This window comes from Megalobrama amblycephala, linkage group LG7, assembly GCF_018812025.1.
Source record: "Megalobrama amblycephala isolate DHTTF-2021 linkage group LG7, ASM1881202v1, whole genome shotgun sequence".
Classification (NCBI taxonomy): domain Eukaryota; kingdom Metazoa; phylum Chordata; class Actinopteri; order Cypriniformes; family Xenocyprididae; genus Megalobrama; species Megalobrama amblycephala.
Window position 1 is genome coordinate 23,349,144 of NC_063050.1, and position 12,417 is coordinate 23,361,560.

Sequence of the window (12,417 nt, forward strand, 5' to 3'; positions counted from 1 at the left end):
GTTCGGTTCAGTGAGTCAGATAAAAGTTACTCTTTTTCTACCATATCTTTACTGAAATAATAAGAGAAGCATGAGTTTATACTTGTTTGAATGTAGCCAGTGAAAATATTAGAATCAATCATATATAAAAAAAGATTAGAAAAAGAAAAAAAAACACCCTACTTTATTATCACAGTCTTAATCAGAACTCAAGTTTTATTTGGGACATGCGTAAGAGATTTGATTACACCTATTCTTTGTAATACGAGCCACCGTCTCAGTGTTTTCCCTCTGACGGGGCAACACTCCAAGACTACATTTCCCATGATGTAATGTTCTTTATTCTCTGTCTTGACCGACTTCTCCCTGCCTCCATAGGCCAGAGGAGGCTGAGTTTAGGGAAAGTATCGACGTTTATGCTTGTCAATCAGCAAGGAGCTGTGGGGAGTGAAACTGGAGGGAAGGTCGACGATCGGGGAGGATTTCTACTTCAAAAAGCACTTCAGTGCGAATGCGACCATAATGTTTTGGAAAAACAAGGAAAAACTGTATATCTTTTCAAGGAAACTGTTTTGTTTTACTTTGAAATAAGGTAATCAAGCAAAGCTTTCACTACGGCGAACTTCGCGAGTATCACTCGCTGCCTCGTTGCATTTCAGCTCGGAAAAAAAGAAAACAGCGGATTACTTCTTCCGACAAAGTGTGTAAACTAACAGGGGGCTCAGCTACAGACGGGTATTGCTGTGTTTAAACACACTGTGCTTGATTAATTCCTCTGGCCAGAGGAGAGGACTTCATCCAGAAGAGTTTGTGAGAGCCGACCGTGTCGCTGTCGGGAAGCTCTTCCCGTGTGGACGTGCTGGAAGCCAGGAGTGACGGTATTCATACTGCTTTGATACACGCACTGAAAACACTTCGGCGCAACTTCTACTTCATATTTTGGGACTTTGCTTTGATATGTTGCAGGTTGAAACACGAAACTTAAAGCGCGTATTTTCCTGAAAGGTTATAAGAAAATGAGCGGAGGAGATGTGGTGTGCTCGGGGTGGCTCAGAAAGTCTCCACCTGAAAAAAAGTTACGGCGTTATGTAAGTAATATTTTAATCTTATTCAAATGCACTGTTAGTGTTGTAACCGCAGAACAGTTGGGGCAAGATTCATGCAAATTTTTGGTACGCTTTCCAACAACCGCAGGTCAATCAGTGCTCGTGATCTGGCGGTTAGGGCTTTTTTTTCCTCTAAAATGCTGATGATCCAAGAAGTTTAAAACTTGTTCAGTTCCTCAAAAATAACTTGAGTGTGTGTGTGTGTCAGCGCTGTTTGTGTTCACGGTTGTTTTCGGGAACGCAGCGCATGTGCAAAATCCTTATTTATGGCGTCTTGATCCGTGCTGTAGGACACACCTACCGGTGTTAGGAGAGAACTTTAGTTTTGTTCATTAAAGGGACACTTCCTTATTTTATACATAAAGGATTTACACACAAATAAAGAGCACTTTTGAGAAATATCTCTAAATGATGTACACTATAAGACTCACATGCCAGTCTTGCAGAAAAAGCAAGTTTTTTTCTACATAGAGGGGGTCGCCCTCTCATGGGCGGCGCCATGTTGATATCACGTGACATAATTGAACTAGATAAGAATAACAACAACAATAAAAAAATCATATATATAGTGCTTTTAGCTAGTGCGTAAAGTGTAAACATAAAAGTACATAGTTCCAAGTGCAAACCCACTGCACTGTAAAATGCCTCTGTCCAAGGCAGCCATTGCAGACTGGGAACTTGTGTTAGTGAGGTGCAGCAGTTAGCCATAAGGTTGACAGGTTTTCACAATAAAACCCGCTCAATTGCTCCTCAAACCTTGCCCAAAACTAGCCCAATTGCATTTCGCTTTCCAGGGGCTAAATATCACATTATTTGGGGTCAATTCAACCCGCGGACATGAAAAACAACAGTGTAAAAAGCAGCCCAATTTCCACAGACTTGGCAACACTGATTAGCCATCAATAACATGCGTCGTTGGAACTGAATCCGAGAATGTCCATGAATCCAGTGGATGTGTAGTATGAGATGGAGAAGCACAGACAAAAAGGAACAAAACAAAATATATACAAATAAATAAACTTCATGCATCCATGCCAGTAGTAGTCAGTATAAGTCCAAAGCCTCTGCTACATTTGGGAATGGATGAGAGCCAGATAAGCGCAAACCTAAGTAATGCTTCTTGTTTTAATGGAATGTGGCTTGACCTGCATACACCACTATTGTACGTCCAAATCTAAACACGTTTATGTTGTATTTACTCATGCAAAAGTTGTTTTCGACATTCTTTTATGCAGCAGACTCTGTAAATAATGCATATACCCAAATAGTGTGCAGTAGGCATGGATCTTTTGAAATCGAATGACTTTTAAGTGCGGTTCAAGCCAAAAGCTATTGTTGACATGCATCAAGGTTGCAGAAAACAATGCTGGTTTGGATAGATGACACTAATATCCATAGATTCAATTTAGATTAAGTTCATTTGTAACAATTTATTTGCTTGCACCAATGATCATTACACTGATTACTGGCTCCTTGATCTTGTGTATTTTGAATATTTTCTTTAGTTTTGCATTAAATACATTGTCACATTCCATTTCAAAGATGTTTTAAGAAAATGTATTTTTCACCAAATCATATGAAACGCCTTTGTTTGCTGCTACTTTAGTTGCCAAGACAACTGAACACTTAACTGTCCATTCTGTCTGTACCGGATGAGTCAATGCATTTAGTCATTCACACATTGTATGTGTACCATGGGGTCTTCCCTTCCTCTTAGTGGTAATATACACCAATAATCTGTAATGAAATCACTCACTTACAGCTCTGCCCGATATCGAGCTCCAACCAAACATGTTAGAAATCTCCTCCAGGCTCATGTGATGCTTTTTTTATTGGATTCCTTTAATCTAGTGGAGCTCTGCTAAGAACATTGCTATTGAATTCATGTTTTACCTCATTGTACAATCAGCAACACAGTTTAGACTCAAACAGCCAAGCATTTTGCAAAAGTGGGATCTTTGGCATATTTTCCCATTGTTTAGAAGGAACATTCGAATGTAGCTAATGCATGAAAATGTGAAGGCTTGAGAGACAGGGTGTGATTCCACATGCTTTGAGCTTCCAGAGTAAACGGTAGTCTGTTGAATGTGATGAACAATATTTCATGGCTCCAAATCTAATTAAAATGATTTCTGAGCTCATCCACACAATGCTATAATAAGATTAGATCCAAACAAGAACAAGTGCTTTGTTGTACCACAGCGTGTTCTCAGAAGTCATTTTTAGATTTCCTTTTGCTTGAGAGGCATTTAAGCAAAGTGATGGTGGACAAAAGCCTTTGCCATAGTTTGCATCGCACAAACTTGGTTGTTTGGTTGGTTTTTAGAGTAAGATAACAGAAACTTCATTCTTTCCTGTTGCAGTAAGTTTACAGTCTGGGTTTGCTGTAGTTTTGAAGTTCTGTCCTCAATATTAGTATTCATTCTTGTCCCGTTTTCTGGTGCGTGAAGGTGAAGTGGTCTCAGTGTATCACATGTGGTGCTTTGAAAGTGGCTGATTAGGACCAGACTGTTTTTATTGGAGCCGAGTGGCTAATAGGCCTAACTAAAATGCTTCTCCTCAAGAGGAGCCCCATGCTAGGTGTACAGGCCTGTTAGAGATTGTACATCTGTTTTGACTGGTTATACTTATATCAACATGAGCTCTAATTTAAGATAAGCATATTGAAAAGTTTTGTGCTATGATTGCATTGGACGATGCTGGGGAAACTTCAGAAGACCCTGTAATTTTTATCTGCTTCAGACGTCCTGTAATGCTTTTTTTTTCATGTCACTTGTAAACATCCTTTAAAAATGTGCACTACCATCCAAAGTTTAGGGTCAGAAAGAGTTCTTACAAAGAAATTAATCTTATGTCACTTTTGATCAATTAAATGCATTTCTATTTCAAATAAACACTGTTCTTTAGAACTTTCTATTCATTAGAGAATCCTAAAAACTAAAAATATAAAAAAAATAATTAAAGTGTTAAATCACCCAAAAATGAAATTTCTGTCATTACTCACCCTCATGTCGTTCATTTTTGATGAAATCCGAGAGCTCTCTGACTGCTCCATAGACAGCAATACAATTAACAAGGTATACGATTAACAAAGGTACTAAAGACATTGTTAAAACAGTCGACCTGACTGCAGTGGTTCAACCTTAATTTTATGAAGCGACGAGAATACTTTTTGTGTGCAAAAACAAAACAAAAATAACTATTCAACAATATCTTCTCTTCTGTGTCATTCTCATGTTGTTTACATCCGGCACCTCCAAGTTCTACGTCGGAACGGCGACTCATTGGCCGGCTCCTGCGTCAGCATCGCACACTTGCGTCGTGCTGCTCACGTGTGCAGCTTTGGCCAATACTGAGCCGGCATTCGGACGTAAACGCAAAAGCCTTCACTGTGCTTACTGCGTCAACTCCATGAGGATAATGACAGGGAAGAGAAGAGATTGTTGAATAAAGTCATTATTTTTGTTTTGTTTTGCACACAAAAAGTATTCTCGTTGCTTCATAAAATTAAGGTTGAACCACTGCAGTCACGTTGACCGTTTTAACAATGTCTTTAGTTAATTTCTGGACCTTGAAAGTGTTGATTATATTGCTGTCTATGGACGAGTCCTATACTTCTCAGATTTCATCAAAAATATCTTCATTTGTGTTCCGAAGATGAACGAAGGTCTTACGGGTGTGGAACGACATGAGGGTGAGAGAAATGACAGAACTTTCATTTTTGGGTGAACTAACCCAACTGTTTTTTTCAAATTTGATAAGAAATGTTTCTTGAGCAGCAAATCAGCAGATTAGAATGATTTCTGAAGGATCATGTGGCACTGAATACTGGAGTAATGATGCTGAAAAATCAGCTTTGCCATCACAGGAATAAATAACATTTTAAAATATATTAAAATAGAAAACTTTAAATTGTAATAATATTTTAGAATATTACTGTTTTTATTGTATTTTTGATCAAATAAATTGATCAACCTTCGTGCACATAAGTCTTTTTCTTCTTTAAAAGAAAAATCTTGCCTACCCAAACTTTGAATGCTAGTGAGCGTCAAATCCATTGTTTATGAACTCTCATTCTGTGCTGTCTTGTGTCTAAATTAAATGGAGTCTTTGAAGATTCTTTTTAGATAGCTCATGTCCTATTCATGATTGAAACACTGATGAAACAACAGAAAAGACTTGCAACCTGCAGCCTCTCAAAAAAGGATACACTCTATTATTTCATAATTAAAAAGATGGCTATTATTTGCATTTGAACCAGCTGGAAATTGAAACGCTTTGAACATTTTATGGAATCATAACAGCAGAGATTGCACAATAGCACTTTGTTTCATTATCTGAATGACCTGAGGTGGTGTCTAGCTTCTGACAATAAGTTTTTGCATTTCATATTCTAAATCATATCTTTGTTTGGACTAAAAGAAAACAGTAGATCAGCTGATTTATCTGAGAAGTTCATTGCACATGCTTTGGATCCTCTAGCGCTGCAAAGCTTTTAGTGGCACAGGGTCAAAAGTCTGATGTGTTTTTGACGGTTTGGCAGCAGTTCAAGATCATTTGACTTGTCTGTTTGCAGGGAATGCTCTTGATGGCTCAAAGTGCACAGTGATTTACTAAGGGTCTCCTCAGACAGGTAACTAGCTAGTATAACAGTAGTATATTAAAAGGGGCTACACAAGTATAAAAAGAGTTTTAAAAAGGCCTGTGCATGTGAGACATCTGACTTGTGGCATAAGAACATCATAAGCTATTACTCCCCACAATAGCCACACCATATTGCTCAAACTGGACTATGACGTTGAAAATGTCCCTGTGGGCTAATTTTTTTTAGTGTCTTGGCATTTTCCATTTGGCCTCATCATCTATTCTTTGTAAACTTCTTCTTTCACACCCTTCTCGTAATGCTTGGAGACTAATTGTGAAACTTCCAAATGAAGTTGGGAACACATGAACGGTATGGTACAGTAATGTAGGAACTCACTTTGGAGTGTTAATACTCACTTCTGCTATTGAGACCATCATGTGATTCCTCACTTGCGCTCATTTGGAATGTACTTGCTGATTGGGCTGTGCGATTAATCGGAAATTATTTTCGATTTTGGCTTCCAGCGATTATGTAAATGCGAAAATGGAGATAAAATTATTATTGTGCCCCGTTCCTTTCCTTTACAGCGGTGCACTTTCACTCCACTGTAAAATCCCAAACTTAACATGCAAATCAGTAAAATCATGTAACGTGACTTTCGTAAAATGGGATGTGCTTGATATTAAAAAGAGTTATTAAAAGCACGAAAGAGAACTAGCACTGTTCCTTAGGCGGCTTTCTGTGTGCACACTCTGAGACGGAGTGGAACACGGACAAGCAAAGTGAAATTTGAGCTAAAACCGTCAAATGCACACAAATTGTCAAAATGCTGGGCTTGGCGAGTGTTCACTTAACCCTTAAATGCATGACTGTTTCACCAATCATTCTTACATATTCGGGTCTTTATCGACCCGGATCAATATCTAACATGGAAGGATCTCTACCTGTCGCGATAATATAAAATTCCTCTGATATTTGAGTAACAATTACAGAAGAATAAAATAAAGCATATTTTGTAACCTTTTGGAGCTTGAAAGGGCTCCTTTTGAGCAGATGTTTTATGCCATCACCACTGTCCTCCTCAGAGCTCATTTCCCAGTAAATTCAGCAAATAATAGGATATTTTTATGTTTGAGGTCACGAATATGAGACCATTCGCTATTTCAAACGTATTCTCAAAACTATATAATTTTCAACATCTTCAAAATCAATATTTCGATCGCTAACAGCTTCACCAGATCCATCCAGTAAGAGTTACAGTCATATTTGATTGCGTTCAGTACTTGCTCTGCAGTAAATCACTGAGCCATTTCATGTTTTTCTTATTATTTTGTTTTTTGCCTGAATGAGTCGTCACTTCAGCATTGTGTTTCAGACATTGCCACCTTGTGGAATAAAGGTGAATTGCACTCATTCCGTCATCTAAGATTCAATTATTGTTGTGCAGAAAAAATATACGTACACTCATACACACCTCGGGTCGATAGCGAACCCTATACTATTTTCACAAAAAATGAATACAAAAATAGGCATTCTTTAATAATTTTTTATTTTTTTTTCTTGTTATATTCTTTATAATGAATTGATTGAGGAATACCAAGAAGGTTGATGTCTAACTTTGAAAAATGAACGAGGAGGAGGGTAGTGAATGATGTCCCGGGTCACTAAAGACCCGAGGTATGCATTTAAGGGTTAAACCCAGTTAGTTATGTCTTAAGTGAACGTAAACAGTTGGGTGAAAATAGAATGCATTGCGCATTTGTGCATCTGGTTTTAAAGTGACTTATTGTTTGTCATTTGCATTTTTTTCATTGTATTACTGACTGTGTTATTACTGAGGACTTTTTTTTTCTTACATTAGTTAGTATTCTGCTGTGGTATGGAAATTGTTATTGAGAATGCATCATAGCTGCCTTATTTCCAGCAAGTATAAACTTGATATATTACTATCGATAAATAAATTACTCTTTCAAGGTTTTGGTCATATGGTCCACTCATAATCGTGTTAAATAATCGTGATTACAATATTGACAAAAATAATTGTGATTATGATTTTTGCGTATATATTTACATATTTGTATATCTGTGTAAACATAGTGTTCAAAAACATTTACAAAATTCAGCAGATATGTGTATTCAATGAAATCAAAACTAATCAAATGTCCTTTAAAATCATATATCCCTCCCCTTTGCATCTTGTAGCCAATCATTGTTCATTGTGGTGACGTAACTTAAACCTATTGGCTAATTAAAAATGTAGGCATGCATTAATATTAAAATTCTGGCCAATAATTATTTTCATGTTATGACTGATAACCAATAAATTGCAGATATGAAAATTCTATACAATTTTGTCTAAAAGTTATTGTCTTAAAATTATAATGTACAGTAAAAAAAAATAAAAAAAAATGGATATTCGTTGTGAGATTTGCTGGAGATTTCAGATTAACATGATCTGATTTAAAAATACAGGGAATGAGCATGTACAGTTAGATATGTATTTTTACATATGTCCAATTACATTTCCAATAATCCAGTATTGACCGATATGAATCAATAAAAAATGTATAATAAAAAAATAAATAAATAACAATAGAAAAACAATACTGAAAGAAGCTTGTCAGTATATCCTGCCCAAACTTCCTTTTTCAGTAGGAAATGTCCACACAGGACAGACAACTATGCAGTAAACTACTCTGACGGTGATATTGATTGAAATGTGTTCCAGTGACAACAATGTGCACGTCTGTGTTTACTGTTGCTTTTTTCAGTCTTGCTTTGCGGTAGCTTATTTCTGAGATTGTGAAATTATTGTTTATGGTTGGTAATACACAGCAGCTTTCCACATTGCAATAAGTGTCAAGGAAGATTGAGAGGTTGGAGCAAAACGGGGAAAGAGAGCCAGAGGGAAAATGCAGAAATATAGTGACTTGTGCAGCTCAACCTATCTAATCAAGAACGCACTCCACCCTTCTGTTTTAATGCAACTCGGCAAGCCACTAGGTACTCTGAGCATTTACAAAGCAAGCCATTACCTATGCCATGCAATGGCTGCTCTCACTCACTGCCTCCAAGCATGCAGTTGCATTTTAAAAGCTTGATGCACTAAATTTAGTGGGGTGCAGAGGAACAAAAGAATAGTTTTTTACTTAGCAGCCGAATTATTTCTTTTAGTCGGGATTCATTAAATCTGCTTAGGTGGGGAAAACATAATCGTGTGCAACTTTTTGCTGAAACAAACATGAACAGAGAGCAGAAACAAACAGTGTTTGTGGCCGGGGTTATCGGCTTAGTTAGGTGCTGGTGCAGACATTTTTGCTCATTTGTTTTCTCTGCCTCTCTCTCTTCCCCTCCCCCTCTTTTTGGCGGTCTCCCTCCCACCCCGACTGGTCATTTGTGTCCAGAGTAGTTCTGTCAGGGCTGAGAGGGGCCCTGATAATGGATTGCCTCTGCTATCAATTATTAACTGTAACAAATAAGAAAAAACCTTTTGCAATATTAATGTGCTCCACTCCTACCCAATATAGCTTTTCAATAGTGATGGACTGAAATGAAAGTTCTTGGCTGAAACTGAAAATTCTGGACACACTGGGCTGAAAACCAAAACTGAAGATGCTAATTTGGAATTAGCTTTTGTTTTGAATGCCTTGCAGTACAGAGATGATGTTGTTTCTTTGACACTATTATGATGTGCAGAAAAACAGAATAGCTAATAGAATTATATTAATGTTAAGCAATTTCCATTGCCAAAAGAATAGTAGATTTAGTAACACCTAGCTTCTCTGCCTTGTCACATGAGAGATGATTCCTCTTCTGGTGAACTGTATGAGACTTTGCGTTAAATAGCTTCACAGCAAGCAAACATTGTTATTGTTGATCAGTGGTGGAAAGAGTACTAAAAATTGTACTTAAGTAAAAGTATTGCTACTTAAGAAATAATTTACTTGAGTACATGTAAAAGTACTGAAAAATAATAAAGTAAGAGTAAAGTAGTTTGCTGAAAAACTACTCAAGTTATTACGTTACAAAGTACTTTAGTATAATTTCTATTTTTACACAAAATTAGGCGATGTTAGCAATACGGAGCATTAAACACACTCATGAGGGCACCCTCGCGCAGGAAGTCCACAAGTGAGATTTATAGAAATAATAAACTTATGATATTCCAGGAAATCCCTTACCAGATATCGCTGCAGCTGAATAACATGAAGATAGAGATGTTTTGACTGATGAAACATAAAGACAATAAACACACGATTGCGACGCTATATCTATGTTTATTTGTGTTCTTCAAGATATCTTGGGTATTTTCATAAGAATAATGTACATCTATAATGCAACACTGATCAACATAGTCTGTATCATAGAGTTTTATAACAGCCTAATATATCTTCTGTGTAAGAAGCAACATGGGACCACAAAAGTTTTTTCAAACACGGCTGACGGCTATATAGTGATTTTGGAGCAAAACATGATATTAATGTCATAAATTGACGCTATGCTAAGCAAACGTACTAGCTATCCCTGTTGCCAAGAGTGATTTATTGTTTTATATCTAATTTTGGAAAGTAAGTCCACGTAAGATCATTTGAATGTTTTTAAGAAGGGCAATCGCAAAAAAGGGTAAGTGAGAGGTACACTGTAAAAAATGACCGTGATTTTAACAGTAAAAGACTGTAAAAATGCTGCGGTGAAAAACTGTCAATTGGTTTACAGAAAGTTTCCGTACTATATACGGTGAATAACTGTAATAGATCTAACGGTACATTTTACATTTACGGTAAAATACCGTTAAATTCACAGTTTTTGGAAGTGAAAAATAACAATTCATTGTAAGATTTACAGTGAAAAAACGTAAATTGACATTTCCACAATTCCCTGCGTGACACTTCACATTTAATATATTTTCATTGAAATAACTCTGTTTCTTCTTAGTTTTTCTCATTTTTTTTCTAATCAGTTATGTACATTAGGGTTTTATGTTACATCTAATGTTGTTAAATGAATGTTTATTGCATTTTTAAAATTTCATGCATGTTACCATGATGGTGTTTAGTGTGTGTGTGAATGACACTGTGTGCACCTTCTATATGTTAGTATTGTCCTTCTCAGCTTGTGGAAAATCTGCTTATGATGAACTTTGATTCATCATGTGACTCTTATCACCACTGTGTTTGGTGACTGTCAGTGTATTATAAAGGTACAAAACAGATATTAATACTTCATTAGGTTGGTAAATTAACATTGTATCAGTTAATGAAATGCGTTATTTTACCGTAAATTTAACAGATTTGTTTTATGTTGCTACTGTATTTTTTACGGTAAAGTTCTGGCAACCACAGCTGCCGGTTTTTTACCGTAAATTTTACTGGGATTTTTTTTTACAGTGTACGATCAAAGAAACGAGGGATTAAAACAGTATGAATAGAAAAGTGCCATTAAAAAAAATAAAGTGGGGTACGGGTTAACGTTAAATAAAATGCTCTTTTTTTCGTTATACCGAAAAAGTGCCGGGGCGGGAGCCCACTATTGCTATAGTAACGAACTACACTTTTATGTGCATCATAGATAAATCATGTAAGCTTTTTTTCACTTTGTTGCTGATGTTGAGGTTATTTCAGCTTTGTACAAAATTTGCTTCATACATTTAGTTTAACTGCATTGTTAAAGAGGGCAAGCTTAAACTGAACTATGTGCATGCATTTTAGACACATTGTTCTTGCTCCGTCCATGCAATAACTGCATCCTTGCATGAGCCGAGTTTTCTATTTACTCAAACTGCTCAGTGTTCTGGTAATATCAATGGTATGAAAAATGTACTCAAGTACTGTAACGAAAGTATTTGTAATTAGTTACTTTCCACCTCTATTGTTGTTAACAGAGAGGGTGAATGTTGTATGTTGAGTTTTGTCATGGAAAAATGCAAATACAAACTGAATGCAAACTACAAACTGGTAGATGCTGAATCTAAATAATCTAAAAAGCATTTTTTTCCCATTGATAATCATTCACGGTAGTGGTGTATTCTGAGGAAAACTTTTTGCAAGTTATAATGAAATTATTTCATTATAGAAAAAAATGCCCAAAGTTGATCTGTGATGACCTTTGATTTGGCCTAACATTACATACCCCCCCCCCCCCCCCCCCAAAAAAAAAAACAAACAAACAAAAAAGCATGCCATTATTCTTTGCCACAAGTCTTTGTCATCAGTATCTGTTTATTCAGTTATTTGTTTAGTCAGGTACTATTTTATTTTACTTAATTTTCTTTCTTTTTTTTCAATTATTATTTTTTATTTTATTTATGCACTTTTACGTAAAATCAGCCATCATCATTTAGCTACATTACATCCATTTTAAATGGGATCTTTTCCCACATTCATGCTGCTTTTTCTCTGTCAAAGATTCTGTTACTGGCTGTTAAAGTAACAGTTTCTGTTGACATTTTTGCTTGGAAAGGGCATTTCTGTGGCTTGGTCATTTGGCTGAGGCATTTTGAAATCCCTAGTATTCAAGCAAACTTTGTCCGATCTGAATTTAAAATTGTCAGAAAGAGTCATGAAAAATGAAGTTTATATAATGCAGTAGCATTAAAAAAATCTAATAAAAACACTGGTTAATCCTATTATTAGCTGTCACATTTATAATCTGTTTCACTGGTTCTTTTTCTACACTCCAGATGAGCAATTTCAAAAAAGAAAAATAAGGGCTTATGTAAACATTGATTTAGTGAAGTGAATTTCAGTC

At 36.2% G+C, this 12,417-nt stretch overlaps 1 protein-coding gene across 6 annotated transcripts in view; it reads left to right on the forward strand.

Moving 5' to 3' along the window:
• Positions 1–254: 254 nt before the first annotated feature.
• The window catches only part of gab1 (GRB2-associated binding protein 1), an 88,033-nt gene continuing 75,870 nt past the window's right edge, over positions 255–12,417 (forward strand). For 2 of the 6 annotated variants that reach the window (XM_048196637.1, XM_048196640.1), the window contains exons 1-2: positions 259–857; positions 946–1,067. In XM_048196637.1, the coding sequence (XP_048052594.1) occupies positions 996–1,067 (72 nt within the window). In that variant the 5' untranslated portion in view covers positions 259–857; positions 946–995. Of the gene's footprint in view, positions 858–944; positions 1,068–12,417 lie in introns of those variants that run through there. The other 4 variants (XM_048196641.1, XM_048196642.1, XM_048196638.1 and 1 more) reach the window with 3 other exon arrangements.